The sequence below is a fragment of the Amblyomma mixtum genome, chromosome 1 (assembly GCF_055824585.1).
Source record: "Amblyomma mixtum isolate Tamu chromosome 1, ASM5582458v1, whole genome shotgun sequence".
Lineage (NCBI taxonomy): Eukaryota > Metazoa > Arthropoda > Arachnida > Ixodida > Ixodidae > Amblyomma > Amblyomma mixtum.
This window is the reverse complement of record NC_143012.1, coordinates 164,290,969-164,310,743: the sequence shown is the minus strand read 5'-3', so window position 1 is coordinate 164,310,743 and position 19,775 is coordinate 164,290,969. Positions and strand designations below refer to the sequence as shown.

General features: G+C 47.2%; 2 protein-coding genes across 4 annotated transcripts in view; both read left to right on the top strand.

Annotated features, from left to right (window-relative positions):
* Positions 1-831: 831 nt before the first annotated feature.
* Positions 832-19,775, top strand: part of LOC149369648 (gametocyte-specific factor 1 homolog) — a 39,588-nt gene continuing 20,644 nt past the window's right edge. For all 3 annotated transcript variants that reach the window (XM_089559159.1, XM_089559151.1, XM_089559156.1), the window contains exons 1-4: positions 832-966; positions 3,768-3,891; positions 13,903-14,026; positions 16,807-16,899. In XM_089559159.1, coding sequence (XP_089415285.1) covers positions 3,784-3,891; positions 13,903-14,026; positions 16,807-16,899 — 325 coding nt within the window. In that variant the 5' untranslated portion in view covers positions 832-966; positions 3,768-3,783. The remainder of the gene's footprint in view (positions 967-3,767; positions 3,892-13,902; positions 14,027-16,806; positions 16,900-19,775) is intronic.
* Positions 7,611-9,752, top strand: LOC149369649 (uncharacterized). The gene has a single exon (XM_089559140.1). The coding sequence runs from the start codon at positions 8,366-8,368 to the stop codon at positions 9,326-9,328; it is 963 nt and encodes a 320-aa protein (XP_089415266.1). The 5' UTR covers positions 7,611-8,365; the 3' UTR covers positions 9,329-9,752.

Here is a 19,775-nt window from a genome sequence, read left to right as displayed (position 1 = left end):
GTATATTAGCTCCAAGACCTACTGAACTACAGACCTGCACATTTGGCGGGGTCCTATGGAGCAGCGTGCTCCAACTTTCGTTAGCTTAATGGCCGTTGAGGGCGCTCGGTTGACCTTTTCGTCTGCTGTCATCATCATCATCGTTTGCCAATTTGAGCAAGATATTTAATACATTTGTTTCGTCTTCTTCTGCTATCTTAACATCAACGATAAAAATATCCACAATGACGACTTTTTTCGCTCTGGATGAGTATAAAAAACGTCTTTCTTTTTATCCGCTTTCTTTTCGTCAGCACCACCGTGCCTAGCATAGATAAATGGATGTTAATGATTACGTGGACAAACGACAAAACTGCCTTGCTTGAAATCAAATAATGGAGGAGGCCATCTTGTTCAACAGGTATAATGTAGCGCCACGCTTCCCGTAGGTGCCTTTTCCTAGCGGCGAAAGGCATGAACTAGAACATGCGCGCTGGAGCAGTGCCAAATGTGCAGGTCTGTAGTTCAGTAGGTCTTGATTAGCTCTATGGCCTAAACGCGCGCCGCCATATTGGATATCTGGATTGACTTGTTTGAGCTTGACTCGGGGAGTTTTGAGCAATCCATGCGTTTACCCTCTTCTCCCAGGCACCGCCACCACCATCTAACACGGAATCGTCCACACATGCTCTCTGACGAAAATCCATCCATCCATCTATCGCCTTCGTAAAAAAAAAAAAAAAATGTCATTTTTTTGTTGTGGGTATGTGCAGTAAGCCTGAGGACATCATCATTATCATTACTAGAACACTTGCTAGGACATCTAGACGCCCTAACGGCCCTAACTGTACTGCGGGAGCAGGGAACGCAACGAAGACGCAGGCAGGCGGCACTTCGCATCAGGCGAGGCGGGAGGAGCGGAGGCTTTGGTATCCGTGGTTTTCCATTCAAGCTGGTCTTTTCTTGCAGCGGAAAGTCGGTGTCACCGTGAGTGGTAGTTTCCGCTTTTCTTTTTGCCGACGTTCTTGCCGCTTGTCACGCTAGCGGTGTCCCATTTCAGCTGTCAGAACTGGAGCCGGTGATGGAATCCTTTATGCGTAATGTCCCGGTTGCCGCGTTGTCAGGGAAGTAGAGTTGAAGGTTTGAATGGCCCGTTTTGGGTTTCTGTAGTGCCGCAGTTTGGGCTTGTTGGTTGAACACTTTGGTAATGAAGAAAAGCAGAAGAAAAAAACATGGACGTGAAAGGCGGACAGGCGAAGCGCATGTCTTCTGCTCGTCTGTCATGTTCCCGCGTTTATCCTCATGCGCTGTTCGTTAGCGAAAAGCCTTATTGAGAGGTTTGATGTTCCTCTAATAAGTAGCTTGCATTGAACCGTCAACGGTAGCAGGGCTGACTGAACTTGCTTTCCGTTGCGCAATATGTCTCGGTATTTGTGTTCTCGCTTGCATGGTTTCCCGTAACCACGACGCTAATTAATTGAACGCGTCCAGCGGGCTGTTTTGCTCGCTCTAGGCCTGAAGTATGCACGACCAACACGGAATGACGCGTCAGGTTCGAGTTGCGCGGCGTGGCTGAGGTGTTTGCGCGCTTCTCAGTGGTGACAGAATGGTTAACCATGCCAGCACTAGTAGTTGTTTTCCTTGTTATTTATAAGTGAGTCGTAGTAAATCTGTTGGCATGATTCATGGTTCTCTTGTGCTAAGCTTGCCACTGCTAGTTCTCATGCTGCTGATACACAAGAGCAATTTGCAATTTAGAATGTGTTTAGCATGCCTGTATGTGATATACTTTTGCTGCTTGTTTGGTGTTGCTCAAATTATTTAAGCACTTTGGCATTGCTGTTTGCACTTTACTGTTTTAGTTGCCCAATGCATGTGTTTGCCGCTGACACAGCAGTAGAGAGTTATTTTACCTGATGCATGATATGATATTCAGGCCGCCGCGGTGGCTCAGAGGTTATGGCGCTCGGCTGTTGATCCGAAAGACGCGGGTTCGATCTAAGGAGACGAACTTCCTCCGAGGAGCACTTAGAGAGGCACTTGGAGGTCTCTGCTGCTCTTTCCTCGTAGATTGAGTCGCATAACGAAACTATGCGGGCGCGCACAACGCATAGCCGCGAAGCACCCCAAAACTCAGCTGGCTGCCTGTTGCACTGCCAATTGCAGGTTTTCTTTGACTTCCAACATTCAGATTGTCTTTTTTCAGTCTACCCCCTTGTGATAGCAGTGCACTAGTGGTTTCAAAACAAAACTTCTGTACTTCAGTATCCTTCATGCACTGTTGTCGCCTTCAGAGATCTGTGGTTTCTTTTCTATTTCGTCATCGTGTGTGTACTCTCAAGGTGGGCCTGTGGGGGCGATACCTGTATTTTAGTTCTTGCTCTTTTCTACCTTGCAAGAGCTTTCTTTTCAGAAAGAGCGACGTTTTTGTGATCAGGAGCTGGTATTCTATGGATACAAGCCAACTTAATTTCTCCTCAGTGTCCGATTAAGGTCTTGTATACATTGCGCTAGACAGACAAAAACTGCACAGAATACACAGGACAGGCGCTATACAAGAACTTTGAACCAACTAGTCCAAACCAAGGTTTTGTTACTGGTTAATGGTATTTCTTTTTCCGGTTATCCAGGCAGTTATTAATTCTAGCCGTCATTCCTCATGCCATTCGTTGGTTTATTGGGGTTTATCGTCCCAAAGCAACTCAGGCTGTGGGGGACGCCGTAGTGAAGGGCTCCGGAAATTTCGACCACCTGGGGTTCTTTAACGTGCACTGACATCGCACAGTACACGGGCCTCTAGAATTTAGCAAGGGTGTGATAATGCTGTCGTTAACATACTAGCGCTTTCAGCTTCCGACAATGTCAGACTTCACCTAAACGAACGACTGCGTGAAGTCACTGGCCAGAGTGACTACAGTTGTTAAGCTTTGATGTGTAAGCATTTTTATGTTGTAAGCTTTTTCCATGAGCATGGTAGGTGTAAGCATTTCACACTTGCATTGGCTCTTGATGACAAGATAGACAATTGCTTTTTTTCTGGCAAGCTTGCAGTGATCGTAGTATTGGAACTGATGTGTGTATCGATCATAAAAAAAAAAGATCCACAGATATCTTCAGTGCTAAAGCTTTGTGAAGCTAAAGTTAGCTTGAATTAAGCCACCGTGGTGGCTTGGGGCTTGGCTGGCGACCTGCAGGACGTGGGTTTAATCCCGGCTGCCACGTCGCATTTTGATGGAGGCAAAAATTAGGGGGGCACTTTGTTGACGGAAAGTGCGGTGAGGTAAAAGCCTTTGCGTTTGGGAGGCATGCGTCTGATTCGACGCTTTTCTGCAAACACTCTCCAGCGTCCTAGGCAAGTAGAACTACATATGCGTTGGCAGGAAGTAGCGTAGCCATTAGCATGCCCAGCTGGGGAACGGAAGGATGATGGTTGGAATTCCATCGTGCAGAAAGATTGTTTTCTGGTCTGTCTAGAAAAAGCATGACACCTCTGCTGACAACCTTCTGTCGACAATGATGAGGCGTTAAAGGCTTTCGCCTTAAAATGCTAGAGGCCCTGCGTACTGTGTGATGTCGGTGCACGTTGAAGAACCCCAGATGGTGAAAATTATCCGGAGCCCTCCACTGCAGTGTCCCTCATAGCCCGAGTCGCTTTGGGACGTTAAGCCTGATTAACCAAACCAAACTAAACCAGTTAGTTTGAATTGCATCGCACCTTGCGGTTAGTTTACTGGCCATCATGTGCTTGCACTGGAGCCTGAAGTAGAGGTCGTTCATTCGGTTTGCAGTGTGCTACACGAAACCATGGCAACGTACAAGGAACGGCGTGACCCTCTGGTTACCTGCCCATTCAATCCAGCACACCGAGTGAAAAAGGGAAGATTCCAGATACACATCACCAAGTGTCGAAAGGTGAGTGCTGACCTTGGTTATCTGCATGGCATACACCTGGCATCAAAAGTTCATGGAACGCAGAAGCAGCCGCTAAAAAATCCTTGCGCTGGTCATTCGTCCTGAAATAAAAGGAGGCATTGCAGGGTTGTCTACGAGCCAAAGTGTAGCAGCTGTCATGTCTCAGTTCTGGTTTGCTTGTTGCTCGAGTAGGGATGTTCAGTTGCCTTACTGTTCAAAAGCAGGAGTTCTCAAACTTTGTACTGTAGATCGCTGGAGTTCCTTGGGATGACTGTTCGGTTACCTATAAAGTCTTTAACGGCTTTTTCTTGGGGCTAATTATATTGTTAGTGTAGACTGTTTCACTCTACAGCCCGTGAGTAGTGATTGAATTTGGGAATTTATTGAAGGGTGTTCCGTCTATATTGTCTCTCGGAGTCGACCTACACGTGTACTCGTAAAGTAATCTATGTGTGGGGTTGAAAGTGGTTTCGGCCTAGCGGCGGGCAATATCACGCCCCGTATACGTGTAATCATGTAATAGTTGACCAATGTGCAGAAGCAAGTCTGCTTAATAAGCATAAATTTGAATGCGCAGCTTAAAGCAATAAACCCGCAAAGCTAGCAGTCGGAGAAATGGAGGTAATAGGTGATAAAACGGCACAGAAACTGTGGCACCGCACGACTTCTCTTGTTTGCAGTGCGAGCCAGTAAGAAACAATTTATAAGTAGACGTCTTTTACCGAAAAATGACCTTCCAAAGGTGTAGGGGGGGTACAAATAATCGGAGTCGACCTACACGTGTACTCGTAAAGTAATCTATGTGTGGGGTTGAAAGTGGTTTCGGCCTAGCGGCGGGCAATATCACGCCCCGTACACGTGTAATCATGTAATAGTTGACCAATGTGCAGAAGCAAGTCTGCTTAATAAGCATAAATTTGAATGCGCAGCTTAAAGCAATAAACCCGCAAAGCTAGCAGTCGGAGAAATGGAGGTAATAGGTGATAAAACGGCACCGTCGTGTATGGGCTGGCTGACTAGTACCAAGTAGAACAGCCAACGGTTCAGTAGGTTCGGATTCCGGCGGTGGAGGTTACCGGAAGTACAAACGGTGACGCGGTCGCGCCAGTATTCCTAATCCTGCCTCGAGTGCATCTGTCTCTATGCTGGTGGTCTGGTGCAGTATGGAGTGTGAAATAGTTTTTTTTTTTTTTTATAAATCCGGTCAGTAAATTAGAGGTGCGCAAATTACACGAGGGCACAGATTACACGAGTAAATACGATAGGCCAAGTGACCAGCCACATGCACGCAGAAGCGTTTTTTGCACGTTTTTGCCATTTCGGCATTTCACATAGCCGGGTTGACAGTCAGTAGCAGTAGTGTATGCGGTTTGTCTATCTGCACGACAGACGCCAAGATGCCACCGCAACGTTGCAAGAGTACAATACGGCTTTCAAGCGACAAGCAATCCTCTACACCGAGTCGGAAAACGACATCGCCGCAGGGTGGAAGTTTGATGGGCCAGAAAAGTGCGGTAGGGAATGGAGAAAACAGAGAAGCAAGATCTTTGAGTGTGCTGCTGCACGCCGTTTTGCTTACGATAGCCTGCTGTTGAGGAGGCTGTTCAAAATTGGGTTCGCGACCAAATAACTAGGAGCCTTAGTCTTTCCTACATCATTGAAGTGAAGGCATGCACTGTCTCGGAAGAGATGTGCATCCCATGCACTGAGTTTTAAGGTGTCAAAGAAATGGGCGACAGGTTTCACGAAACGGAATGGCGTGAGCCTGAAGTGACGCACGACTGTATGACAAAGGTTGCACAAAACGTACGAAAAGAAACAGCGCACGTTTTTGCACTACGTGAGTGACCTGAGGGCAAAGCATTTGTTCCTGCTTGGTCAAATTGGCAACGCTGACCAGACTGCGTTCTGGTTTGACATGCCTCAGTAAGAGGACAGTCCGGGAAAGGGGAGCGTCAGGTTTTTCCGCTTACACGAGCAGCATGCACAACTATTTCATGGTCATATTGTGCTGCGCTGCAGATAGGCACAAGCTACCACCCTTTCTTCTGTTCAAGAGAAAAAAATTGGAGGCTTATCAAGGTTAAGCCCAGTGGATGTGAAGCATGTCCTTAGCGTTTGGAGGCATCTTGACCGCATACACGCCCGGCGCAAAGACGCTGGCGCGGTTGCGGGCACAGAGACTGACGCGACGGCGGGCGCGCGCCGCCTTATCCCTGGCGTGACGTCACATATCACGGAATGCAGCGATGGTGGCGCCGCCACCGCGTCGCGCGCGACTGCGCGAACCGTAGCGTGGAGGCCTCTGCCGGGCGACGTCCGACGGCGCGATAGGAGGCCCCATCTGCAGCCGGTGTGACGTCATCACGTGACTTCATGTCATGTGACCTACTTGAAGGTCAATGGTGGCCACCGCCGGGCGTCACGCGAAGGCCTGAAACCTACGTTAATATGCTTCGCATAAAACAATGCCAACCAAGGAAAAGTTCCCACCTAAAGTTATCGTTCTGGTTAATGAAAAGGTTTTTTTTTAATGGTGAAACTTTTCTCAAATGGTACCGTCCCATGTGGTGCACCCATCCAGGTGCACTGCTAAAGTCTTATGAAAAACTTATTGGCGAGCTAGGGCCACTGGGTGAGGCAGTGTCGACCTATCGACGGTTTACAGTTCCCTGTCCTGGGGGCTGTCATCTTTGATCACGTGATTACGCCACCATTACACACCTTGAGTGCTCACCGCGTGCCTCGTCGCGATGGCTGCTGTGTCTGGTGGTTCAGTTCCGACAGCCATTGTTTCGACTGCTACAGTTGTAAAGGAGTGGGAAGATGACACTAGGGTTTGGCCAAAGCTTCAAAGGAGATGTGAGAACCCTAATTTGATCACTTTAGGCGTGAAAGCTTGATCGGGCTTCATTTCACGGTGAGCCGCTCAGCTCACCTTCTCTTCAAACCAATGTATGGATCGCCTGAATGCTTGTCTTTGCTTTGCTTCCGCAGAATGTTTTGTTTGTTAAGGGGAGATGCGGGTCGAAAAATTGCGTTTTTCCCAAAAATTTTCAATTTTTTTATTTTCATTGTTTCGTAAAATTTGAACATTCTGCTTCCTTGTCTAGAAAAATCAAAGAGAAGTCTGCACTAGAAGTTAGTAAAAAATGCTTCCAAATCAGTCGCAGTAGCTCGAAAATCCGCAGAAATTTGCGAAAGTTGCCCATCTTTGAGCCTTGAGATCTCGGGGATGCTTCACCGCACGCCACTGCAATCGCTTGTGGAGGTAAGCCTAGCCTTTAGTCTCACTTCTGCAACGGCCATCAGTTTCGTATCTGCCAGGGGAGAAAAAAAAAAAAAACGAGAGTTTCGCAGGCCCTTCCAAGCGTCTCTACTGTCACGTGGGGCGATATCTTGGCCGCCATTGGTCGCCGCGGGCAGCGGAGCGGTGTTTGTGTGGTGAAGCCTGCAGACTGCTCAGCACCGCGCGAGACCGCGAACCCATCGCTCGCCGTTGCATCTGTCATCTCTAGTTTTTTAGCGAAATGGCCAGTACCAAGAAGCGCAGTTTTCGCGACCGGAAGTACAGCACTAAGCACAAGTTCAAAGGTAGGCGCAAGGCGAAGCGGAGAAAGACTTCTGCGGGAAGCGTCCCCGACCCCCCGCCCGCTAGGCCTAACGATGACAACAACACCAAGGAGATTGACGCAGCGTTCACTTTCATCAGCGCTTCCGAAAAAAAGATTTCATTCTTCGAGAAGGATGAAAGATCAAGCGACCACGGCTCTGCAAGCGTTGTGATGTGCGTCACTGCTTTGCTGACACTAGTTAGCGGTGCAGCATGCCCAACATGTCGCGAATGCAGACTCGTTGTGCGGGAACCAGTGCGCAAACGCAAGGGACTGTCGTCCTTCCTCGAACTTCACTTCGAGAACGCTGTGTGCCCTGTGACTGTTCTCTCGTCATCGTATATGTCAAGGCGAGTTACAGCAAGCGATGATACCAGTGCGAAGCAAGGCTTCGACGGCGGGAGCTCGTGCGACAGTTTCGCCTCAAATGTGAAAGCAGTAGTGGCTGCTCGCGCGATAGGGGTTGGATATGAGCAGCTCGTGCGTTTTTGCGCGATCTTGGGCTTCCCGAAACCGATGCACCACAAAACCTTTAATGCCATAACAAAGAAGGTTCATGCAGCTGCCATGAGTGCTGTCGTAAGAAACCTGGGGAAGGCCAGAGAAATAACAAGAAACGAAGTTGGTGGCACGGAGGTTGCAGTCATGTATGGCGGCACATGGCAAAAGAGAGGGCATAAAAGCCACAATGGAGTGGGCACCATGGTCTCTCTGGACACAGGACTTTGCCTTGATTTTGAAGTGTTATCTAATTATTGCCTTGGGTGTAGCCGACACAAGGAGCTGCCTAGCGAGGAGGAAATCTGCAGGCTTTCCATGGCCCCGTGTGTGAAAAAAACGTTGACTGTTCCTCACATGCCATGGAAGCAGAGGCGGCACGTAGGATATGGCAGCGAACTCTTGCCTATGAGACGCCCCTCCGCTTCACTAAGTTTCTAAGCGATGGAGACAGCAAAGCTTACACTGCCGTTTGTGATGCACAAGTATATGGTCCCCTAAGCATTGAAAAGGAGGACTGCACGAACCATGTTGCCAAACGTCTAGGAAGTGCCCTCCGCCAGCTGAAAACACCACTACCACGAGGGGAGAAGCTGAAGGAGTCTTCTGTGGTCAAGTTACAGACTTACTACCAGATAGCTGTAACTATTAACCGAGGCAGCGTTCTAAAGATGTATTCTGCCATATGGGCAAGTTATTGCCACTCTTGCTCCAGTGATGGAGCTAGCAGCCATAAGTTTTGCCCTGAAGGACCCGAGTCATGGTGCAAACACAGGCGAGCTGAAGCCCTCAGCCAACCAGCACCCAAGCACACACCTCTCCTCACAAAAGCCCAGGGAAAGGCAGTGCTGCCAATATACAAGCGGCTGACGGATGAAAAACTCTTGGCCCGCTGCATCCAAGGCAAGACACAGAATGCGGCAGAATCCCTGAATAGCAGAATCTGGCTGCTGTGCCCCAAAACCAAGTTTGCATCGCGGACGGTTGTCGAGATGGCCACAGCACTTGCAGTGCTGTGGTTCAGTGAAGGGCACGCAAGTTTTGAGCGTGTGTTAGAGCAGCTTGGTTTGCTCCCAAGTGACCAGCTTCTGTTGCTCACCAACTCTCGAAATGAGAGGCGCATCAAAAAGATGTCTGCCAGCCAGACTGCTGAGGCACGAGCCAACCGTCGCAGTATGGCAAAAAGGGCTCGTGTTGAAGACTCAACTCGCAAGGAGCGCGAGGGCCTTACAGTGCCGGCCAGTTCTAGTGGTGTTGGACATTTGCAGGACAGGCCATTTCCCATCATGGGAAAGCTCCATGCGCATTCAGCTCTTCTTCAGTAAATGCACATGTTTCAAACATTCACTTGCAGTTTTCTCTTTTTGCATTTTTTGGAAATTTTCATAGTTTGTGCACACATTTTTCCACAGTTCTATAAGAGTTATTGCAACGAAACTTGGCGCACTTGTTCTTTGGAACATACTGCACACCGTTATCTATTTGTAATCACAATATACTTGAGATATCATTATGGTAATTGGACATAACTAATTATAAGCGTAGAAATTAGAAGCTCTGTAACTTCGCCATTTTATTTTCAATACCACCTGCTCCCATAACAAAATTCTGGCTAGCTTTCGGTGCTCTACAGTTATTACAGAGTAGAATAAGCTAACTTTCAATGTTCCTTAGCAAAAATTAATATGTAAAAAAGTGTGCACAAAAAACCCATTGTTTCCCACTTCTCAGGGATACTGAAGAAGAACTATGAAAAGAGCAGAAGAAACTCTGTAGGCCTAGAAAGTTTCATTGCTCTAAACCAATTATTAAAAAAAAGTGTCTTCGACTAGCATCTCTCCTTAATACCTAAAACGTCGCAGGTCGTCTTATTTTGTACATGCATGCAGACGACACTGTAAGACGTTCACATGCACATCGTACGCATTTGTTTACAACCTGTTAATGGTGCCTAGGAAACCGAAAATATTTTTTACTGGTTTGTTAAAAACAGAAAGGCGACAGAAATAAATATGCACACAAATGTTAACCATCATGGTAGCAGTACCATGCATCAAGCAGCCTTCACGAGCTGGCATGCAATCGTTTCGAAGGATTCCCCGTTACAGTTGTTATAATGCACGCATGGCTATGTGTTCATGCTACATAATGTCTACAATTATCTCAGCCTCACACACAAAATTATGGTTCGCTCCAGGCTCAATGTGTGGACATGAAAATGCTCGAGGTCTCGGTGGTAAGTCATCAGCTTCACTGTGAGCGCTGGCCTGCTAGGTCACCTCGAGTGACTGTCTCGCATGGAGCACGAGGAAGTGGGGACAACCATTTGGCACAGCAGTGGTAACGCAAATGCTTTATTCCGATTATGGTCCGTGAAAAAAGTGCTTCTCAGGGCGAAGTTCAACTGTAGCACCAAGACTACATGTAAAACACATACTGACAGCAAGCGTTGTCCACTCTCATGGCTGTGCAACGCGTAATCTACAGTAGCGGTGTATAGGAGTGTAGGTCTTTTGCGTTCCTAATTTGACCTCGGGCACTCCTGCTACTAATGGTCACACACCTTAACTTAAGAGCAGTGCAGTCACACTACACATGCAGATGGTATACTGATAGCAACTGAAAGCATGCCGCCACGGTTTAGGAGGCGGAGCAGCTTGTTCATGCGGCTAAGTTGTGCACCTACCCCCGCAGACTTTGCAAGATCGAAACGTTTCTTTCTGTATTGGCTATCTAGCGCTGGCGAATGTGTTTGTTGCGTTCGCCCGTTCGGAAAGGATGCTCAGCAAATGGCCGCGTATAGTGGCAATACTTCCTTGTGCAGTTCAGTTCTGTGAAGCACACAGACAGTCTCATCCCACACCTTTAACTTTGTGTCAAAATTCTTGCAATTCACAACACGTATGTCCTCTGCCTTTTGACATCTTCGTAGAAAGTACACATTCGACAGCCACTTGCATTATTTCCACTGCTGTGTTCACGCCGGCAATTTACGCGGCCCGTAATGGCGGCATGTTCAGAGCGCACCTGTGGCGCCATCTGGTCTAGAACCAGATGCTGTAAAGAGCTGTAAAAAGAATATATTTGGAGTCTTTTTTTTTTTTGCCAGGGGGGTCAACTTATAATCGGCAATATACGGTACCTAATGTAAAGCATCATACAATAATTATGTTGTAAGCTTAATATATAGTTGATTTGAAATAATTCAGAGGGCACTTTGTTGACCTAAAGTGTGGTGAGGCGAAAGCCTTAAGCGCAGTGTTGCTGCTTGTGTCACTGATGTGTGGTTAAGATGTTCAGCTTCGCCTCTAAGAGTGGAATGCGACACCGTCTTGCAACGCTGCCAGGGAGTCCACAGAACGCCATCGGACGTTCGGCTCTACGCCTTGCTAGTCGGTAAATTGGGTTTTGAGGAAAGGGAATGTATCTGTCTCGCATACCTTGGTGGACACCTGAGCCTCGCCGTAACGGGAAGGGAGGGAGATGGGAATGAAGACACCGTATTCATCAGACGCGCCTTTGTTCATTCCAAACCATCGAGGTGGCATGGCGGAGTGGTAGCGTGCTCGTCTCGCACTCCGGAGACCGGGGTTCGATTCCCGCGGTCGACCAGTTTCCCACTCGGTTTTATTTACTTATCTGACCTGACTGGAAAGGTTAATTAGGCTAATTAAGCAATTAACTCAACTCATCCCTCTTGTTTGGAGCATCACTATACAATCCCTGTAATTGGTTGCATGGTTACTAGCCAAAGTACAATTGGCCCCGTTTGAAATTCGCGCGCTGTGACGTCACGACCGTTTAGACCAATTGAAAAGCGCGACATTTCTGTCAACAACTTCTGCTTACAACAGTGAGGCATTAAAGGCTTCCGCCTTAATAAGGCTGAATTATTCATTAACATCCACCCAAGTTCTACTGTTAAGGCTACTTTAATTTTAGCTTCTCTCCTGAACGTCTACATGCTGGACGTCTTAAAACTCTAGACAGTGGTGCTTTCTCCCTTCTCTCTTGTTTATTCCTTTATGCCACTGAGCAACAAATGACTGTTTGGTCCACGGGAAGTTGCCACCGTCTCCACATAAGCTCAGATCAATTGTGTGTATTTTAAAAATAGGCATGGTTTTGCCTAGGCTGTAAAATTCACCGTTAGGCATTTGGAACATTGAGCTCTGAAGCATCTTCCAAAGTCTTGTAAGTTGGAGTGGTGCTCTGTCAGGCTTGATGACTGTAGCTGACGTACGTGCCTGCTGCCTCTAGCAAAGTGAAGCAGGACATGAAAGTGTCTTTTAAATGTTGTTGAGTTGTTAAATTATGGTCATGACTTTAACATTGGTGATGTAAGGTCTTGAACCTCCTGTACGAATTCTTTGCATGCAGAAATCATTAGCAGTGCAAGACAGTGTAATACAGGTAATCTCTGAATTCAGTTTCGTGGCACGCTTTTACCTGTGGCCTCTTGGGTTAGCGGTTTAAAAAGTTTGATGTAATCTCCATATAATTGCACAAGGGAAGCTAGCTTTGTTCGTAGCAAAAAAAATTCAGGCATGTGCAAAGGCCGTGCAAAGGTTATATCAAGTCGATGAGTGAAGCTTGCTTGCCTTGTGGGATCCAAACTTGGCGCTTCAAAGCTAGTTTTGCTCTCTCTTAGTGGCATGAACATGACTATGATGCGACGCTAGAGCAGCCTAGCTCTCCCACACAACAGCAGCAGGGCTCCGGACCCCCTCTTGCCTCTTCTTCCGTGAACGGTGTTCCCCATGTAAGTGCCGTACACCTGTGTGTCCCTGCACATGTGGCACTCCTATGCCCAGGCTACATAGCTGCATTGTCCAAAGTTTGTTAATGTCACTTTCATAGCTGGCAGTACACGTCGAGGTTCAGTAGTGTTGTCATGCGCTGTTATGGGAATGCCTTAGAGATATGGTGGAGTGTTTTGCCTGAACCTCATATCCCTGTTCTTCAGCTCAAAATGTCATGAGTATTATTGAAAGGGTGCATTGAATGCAGGAACTACCACTGCTGCTGTTGTGTATGGAGCTGGAGTAGTTCAAGGGGTTTTTTCCCCCCCCCTGAGGCATGCAGTACATAGTCACTTTTTGTGCCGTTATTTAGCAGCAGTGGGCTAAACAGATTGGGCTCAGAGGCTAGTGGAGGCCTATCCAGCCTAGGACCTCCTCTTCACCTGCTGCCCCCTTCCCTTTTGGGATAGTCACTTAGTCGCTGAGGATCCGTCATGCACCTCATAGGAGTGTCTACATTTTCACGACCAATATTTCGGACTTTGTGGAGTTTAAAAATTGGGTTTTTCAGACTGAAATGGACACCAACAGTACTGTGGAGGCGGTTTCTCAGCTGAAGGTCTGTTATTTCGGCCTGATATAGACGCAAACAGGCATTGCTGCCGCAACCAGCCTGTTCTCTGCCACCACGAAAGGATGGACTTAAACGGAGTCAGCGGGTGCTGACGGAGCGAATTGGACGGACTGGCTTCAGTGGGCTTGACTATTTACTTGTCATCATTGCCACTCCAGATAACTGCATGCTCTCCGTTGCCATGGAGATGGCCTGCGAAGAGTCAACGATAGCATTGAAAACGGGATAACGGGACAACTGCAGCATCCGCTGCTGCTTGGATGATGCCAGCCGTGGTGCCGGGCAGCAGATACAGGAGGGTTGGGGGTGCATTTGGGGTCACGTGCTTCCGATTCCATCTTCCCGTTGGTTACCTCTCGGTCTTCGTGAGTGTCACTGCCCATGCGAACTGACTGTTCTTGCTTCGCGCAGTGCGTGCTTTCGCTCGTGGTATGACTTGGTGCCCCTCACCGCACTGTGTGGTATCGTGAGGTTGGTGCGGACGTGACGAAAGCATGACTGTGGTCCCTATTTCTTTCTGCAGGCCTATCCTGAGAAGGACATGCGACACTGCCCGTTCTCTGCGGAGCATGTTGTGCCTGCCAGCGACCTGATGCACCACATCTACAAATGCCCTCTGAATACCACTGTGGAGCGCTTCCTGACCTGTATGAATGCTTCTGTGCTCTTTTTTTTTTTTCAACATTTATTTTTTTCTTACGTTAGCCATCACGGCAGGGCAACAGTGTGACACCATACTGGCAAGCTCTGCTGTCCCTCACATGTGGCAGGGCCAGAAATGGTTTGACACTTTGGTAGCTCGGAATGTGGACCATTGAGGTGGTGCTGTTGGGGGATGTAGTCTTTGCCAAAAGTAACCAGGCTCCGTGGTTTGCTTTTCATTTGTATAGCAGAGCCCTCACGGCTTCCCTAAAGATCAAAAAGTTCTTTGGAGGTGAGAACAGGGGTTTTTCTTACCATACAGAGATGTAGAGCTTGAGGGTTGGCATGATAGCTTTAATATATGACTGAGAAGCAAACCGTGCAGCCTGGTTACTTTTGACAGAGACTGATGGTACCATATGAAGATTGTAGGCCACATAGATGTAAAAAGCTCTGTTAGCAAAGGGAAAAGGAGTCTGACAAGAAAACTGAAAAGTTGGTTTCGGCTAAGCCAAAATGTTGGGATGCTGTAAAACTGTTCATTTGTCTGTCCTCTCCAACTCGTTGGACACTGCAGTGCTCTAAGTGGGGAGAGTAGCAACCTGTTCTACAAAGGTAGGAATTGAATTGAGAGTGCACAACATTAAAAAAACTGCATTTCTCCAGGATGAGCATGTACAAAGTTTCTTGAAAAGGAAAGGTTAATTTCCCCCCCCCCCCCCTTCTTGCCTTTTCTTCCCCTAACCCATCACTTTTATTTCTGCGAGCTGAAGATCAGCAGTCCACTGAACATGTGGCAGGTTTTGAAACTGGAAGCCATCCTCCTCCCCTGTTTTTACTTCGGTATTTATTTTCACTGAAATGCTGTTGCTACAATGAAACCTCGTTACAGGAAACAGATAAAAAAATCTTATAATAGTTTGATATAGTAGGTGAAAAATTGTAATATGGAATTTCTTTAAAAACTTTCACAGCAGAAGCTCAATTTAGTCGGTGAAACTATTTATAAAGTCTTAGCACAGTTTCGAAGCCGCTCGCAGTGTCTGCGGAGGCTGCAATAAAATCTTGAAAACTCCAGTCCAGCCAAATGCCAGCTAGGCTGGCTTCCGCGATATAACCAACAGTTAGGCATAACCAACAGTTTGTAACATCAGTGTTCATTATATCGAGGTCTGTCTCTATTATTAGTACAGTACACTCATGATAATTCAAATTCGAATAATTCGTATTTCCGCGTAGTTCCAACAAATTTCAAAATTTTGGTTGGCTGGCCATATTTTCGATGTATCTTAAAGCCGCTTAATTTGTATTGCAATTCCTGTTAAATTCGGGTAATTCAACCTGTGGCAGCGAATAAATTTTTTTTTTTTCTCCTTTGGTCGATTGCATCCAGGAGACGTCCGATGAGTACCATTGCACGAGGTCACCGGGGTTCGCGGTCACTGTGAAAGTTCGTCTCTAGCGCATTTTTTAAGGCGAAAGCCTTTAAGGGCTCATACTGTCGTCCGTTAACAAAGCGTGGTTCATGCGTTTAACTCGGGAACTAGAAAAGATGGAAGACAACTAATGATTGCTTCAGACAGAGGAAGAAAAAATTGACCTAGAAGCCAAGTTCAATGACTGTAGATTAATTAATTAATTATAGGCAAAAATGTCGGAATTGCGCCAAAATTGCGCGGCCGTCGATATAGCCACGGGAACGGCGTGAAGTCGTCACAGCATAGTGAAAGTTGCCACAGAATGGTCAGAAAACGTCGGATTTGTGTCAAATTAGATGGTAAAAATGTGTAATTAAGCGTAATTGACACTTAAGATCCCCGAAAGATGTATAATTTGGATATCGTCATAGCCACGGGAACGGTGTGACGTCACATCCACCGGAGGTCGTCACGGCATAGTGTCCGCGGCTTTCGCCTCTCAACACATTAGTTGCCAAAGTGTTCTCGCAATTTTTTTTATGTTAACCCCTATGGGGAACCGACCAAGTAGCCTCGCACTGTTCATCTTACCCGAAAGCTCTTCTTAACGGAGTTCGTCTTAACAGGTGTGTCCTGTATTTTTGAAACAACTACTGCAGTAGTTGAAAAGGTAGCTGAGGACGATGGTTTGAAAGTGTAGCGAGCATTTCGTTCACCGGTTAAATTGGCAGGGAAAGTCCGCAGGAACACAGTGCAGCTGAGGCCCGCTACAAAGTGGTGTGCCACCGTTTGTAAACACGGCGTCCGCCAGATCAGCCAAGCCAACCAGTGTCCAACTGCTGCTGCTTGTTCCACCCCCGGAATAGAATTTTGCAGCACACGCCATTCTGATTGACTCAGATCGCTGCAGCCATCGGTGTTGTAAACAACTTGCGAGACGAAGTATAGTGGTCGTAGGTGTGGTCGCCTTTGTGTCATCCGTAGTGGGGTGAGAGAATGTTCGGAGCACTTGGATTTGTGCACGCTGTACACTGTGCACCCTGGCCTGGGAATTTTACAAATTCCTGTTATCTGAGATTGAGATTGTGTATCATTGAGACTCTGCTGTCTTAGCAAGCAAATTTTTTACTGCTTGGAACTTTTTCATGCCCCGCCTTTGTTCGTAAACACTGAACTCTGTGAGTGCTTTACTGCCTGTTATACCTGCCTGTTATACCTGCCTGTTATGCCTGCCTGTTACTCGTTGAGGTTCTGCGTAGTGGGCGGAGTATAAGCACTTGGAGTGTGCGCTCTGTTGGTGTGCTTGCTTCCCTTTGGGGAGAGATTGCAGCGTGAGTGTGTGACGGGGCGTGCTTTGTGCTTTTCAGCCTCCGAGCGAGATATTCAGTCAGGTGACACCACCATGCCTCCGCCGACCAGCGCCGAGCATCTGGACACGCCCGAAGAAAACTGGGACGAAGGTGGGGGATTCGATGCCTAGGCTGGAGCTGCTACTCGAAGGCACTTCTTCTTAAATCCATACCCTAGAACAATGAAATTCTGGCTCCTTATATATAGTTCTTTATGCTGATTTCAAATATGCATTTAGTTTTATTGCGAGTTGCATATTTTTTGTTCTGTACTCCGCCAAAGTGCAGAGTATAGGCTTGTCCGCCCCTTTCTTCTGTCATTAAACTTCCACAATTATGAACCGTTCATGGTTCATATTACTCCTTTTGAACTGTAGAATGCCAAAAACTAAGTAAGAAGAGTGCACAAAATATCATATACATGTGAAAAATTGGTATGTGGGAAGTTTTCAATACCCAGGCCCCAGTAGGCGTTTATTTTGAAATTTGTCGCATATATATATATGAATAATATTGACATTTAAATGAGGTAATGACGTTCCTCACACCTTAGAGAAAATGTGGGTAATATTTCATCCAGATCCGAGCACAAGAAGTCCCAAAAACAAGGTGGGCAAAGTCAGAAACATATCAGAAATTCCATTTTGAGAAAAACGAATTTGAAGGTTAGAATTAAAGTTTATTTACAAAAGAAGGCCTGAAATGTGACTAAAATGGCACAAGAAAAGTCAAACTATCCGTTCAGCTGCCACTAAAATGAGCCAGCACCATAAGTTTCTCCCTTACGGCACTTCGAAACACTGTCGGCCGGTTCGCGGACGCGCATTTCCGAACGTCGACACGTTGGACTAATCGCACTGCGCACGAGAAAGTTCAGTGCTGTCAGGTCCGTGATCGCAGACGACTCCTCATCTCGCGCTTTTTCTTCGTCGTCAAAAAGTCCGATCTGGCGAAAAGGCACTGACTTATACCCCTGCCACACGGCAAATTTAATGTCATTCTCATCGAATGACATTTGTTCGACTTAATGTCATTTTTTCTGCGCGCTGCTACACGGCAAAAACTAATGTCATTTGCAAGTGATGGCGATTGCGATGGAAAGAGAGTACAGCATACAAAAATTTCGATGTATGCTTCAATACGTTGCAAAAAGTATTGCTTTGCTAATAGAAACCGATTCTAAAATCTTCATCCTCATTTTAATTAACGTATTTAGATAGGCGCGCTGTGCGAGGGATCTAAAAACGTTGATTTCAATAACGTGTTGATCACTGCTATCCACCACAAGTCCAAACCAAGCCAAACCTCAGCCAGCGGCGGCAGGCAAATGGCGGACGTCATATTGTGAAATGCTCTCTATGGTGAAATTAGACAGTACAGTGGAACCTCGATTATACGTCCCCCAGTCATGCGACGACCCGCATTTTACGACGAATTTGTGCGGTCCCGGCAAAACCCCCATAGAGACAATGCATTAAAAACCTCGGTTATACGACGCAAATTTTAGAAGGACCCCGCTTCGTACGACGGCTGGCTCGTACCGTCCGTCAAAAAAGGTCGTCAGCAAACGCAGGCCGGGATGTGCCGTATTTTCGCGATTCTAAGCACCCCCCCCCCCCCCCCCCCTATTTTCTGAAAAAAAAAAAAACTTTGCATGCGAATCTAAGCACCCCCGTTTTTGCGCGGAAGAGAGCGTTGCCGAGGCCGCCAAGTGCACTTGCTCTCTTTTTCGTCGAGCCTGTGCAGTCCGAGTCCCAAGGAGGCGCGGCCTGCCTGTTGTTGTTGCGACTGAGAGAAGGATGAAAAGGAAAGCGCACGGGCCCGCCTACTGGCGTGAGCCAAGCCACCACCGCTGCCGAGGAGAGTTAAAAGATCAGAGGAAAGATAAAGAGAAAAGATAAGACGCGCGTCGGTCGCAGCAACAGATGGGTCCGCGGGAGCCGACGCTGATGAAAAAACAGATAAGCGGGCGAGGCCGCGTCCGCCCAAGCGAGGACAGCGGCGTCCACGGCGCTTTTTGTAACGGAAGTAATGGATGCTTGTGCCCCACCATAAAACTTCCGACGAAGAGGAAGTGGACAACGATGCAGAGGTTTGCGCTCCCATTCCTAGTTACGCGGACGTGCTGCAGAGCGTCGACAACATCCGGCGCTTTACTTGCGCGCGCGACGATGTTGGCGACCTACTGCCCGACGTGGCAGCCCTTGAAAGAAAGTTGATGCGCCGAGGTTGGGCAAAGGTGCAAAAAAAAAAAATACCGATTTTTTTTAAACGGTAATAAAGATTTTTTTGCAAATCTGTTTCAAACAAATGCTGGGTTTTGTCTTTTTTAATCTGATTGGCGTACTTGCCGCGGGCTTGAAGCCGGTCAACAGTTTTCGGCGCAAGGCCGAGCGCCACTGGCCGCATTCTTTGATTTTAGATTATACGACACCCGGATTATACGACGGTTTCGCGCGGTCCCCTGAACGTCGTATAATCGAGGTTCCACTGTATTAGCTGGGCGTCCGCAAAAGCTTTGCGCATGCTACGGGCGCACCTTGCGCGCACTGCCGCCCGTCCTCACAACAGTTTTGGTAGGGAGCACGGTGGTTGGGTGTGACTAGCGTAGCGCGCGAGAAGCATAACATACTGTGGCGCCATCTAGACGATAGCAAGTCAAACCTCCTGAACTGAGTGCCGAAAAAACGTTTTTCTCTTTTATTAACGGCAGTAATGAATGCATTCGAAGGCTTTGTTTTTTTTTAATGTAAATCAATTGGATGAAATGAAAATGTAGATTCTAGTGCAAAGTTGGAGAAATACTTCGCTCGGGGTCGTTGCTATGACGACAGTGTACGCCATACATAGTTAAGCCTAGCATCAAGAAATTCTGAAATTTTATCTAAAAAGCGACTGATATTTCAAACCTATATTGTTACGGAGGGATGAGAATGCACAAAATAAAAGCGAATACAACTGTTTAGAGCAAGCTATCGCGTCGAAAA

Excerpts from the sequence above, each read along its gene's own strand:
- LOC149369649 (XM_089559140.1), top strand. The coding sequence starts at position 8,366 with ATGGAAGCAGAGGCGGCACGTAGGATATGGCAGCGAACTCTTGCCTAT.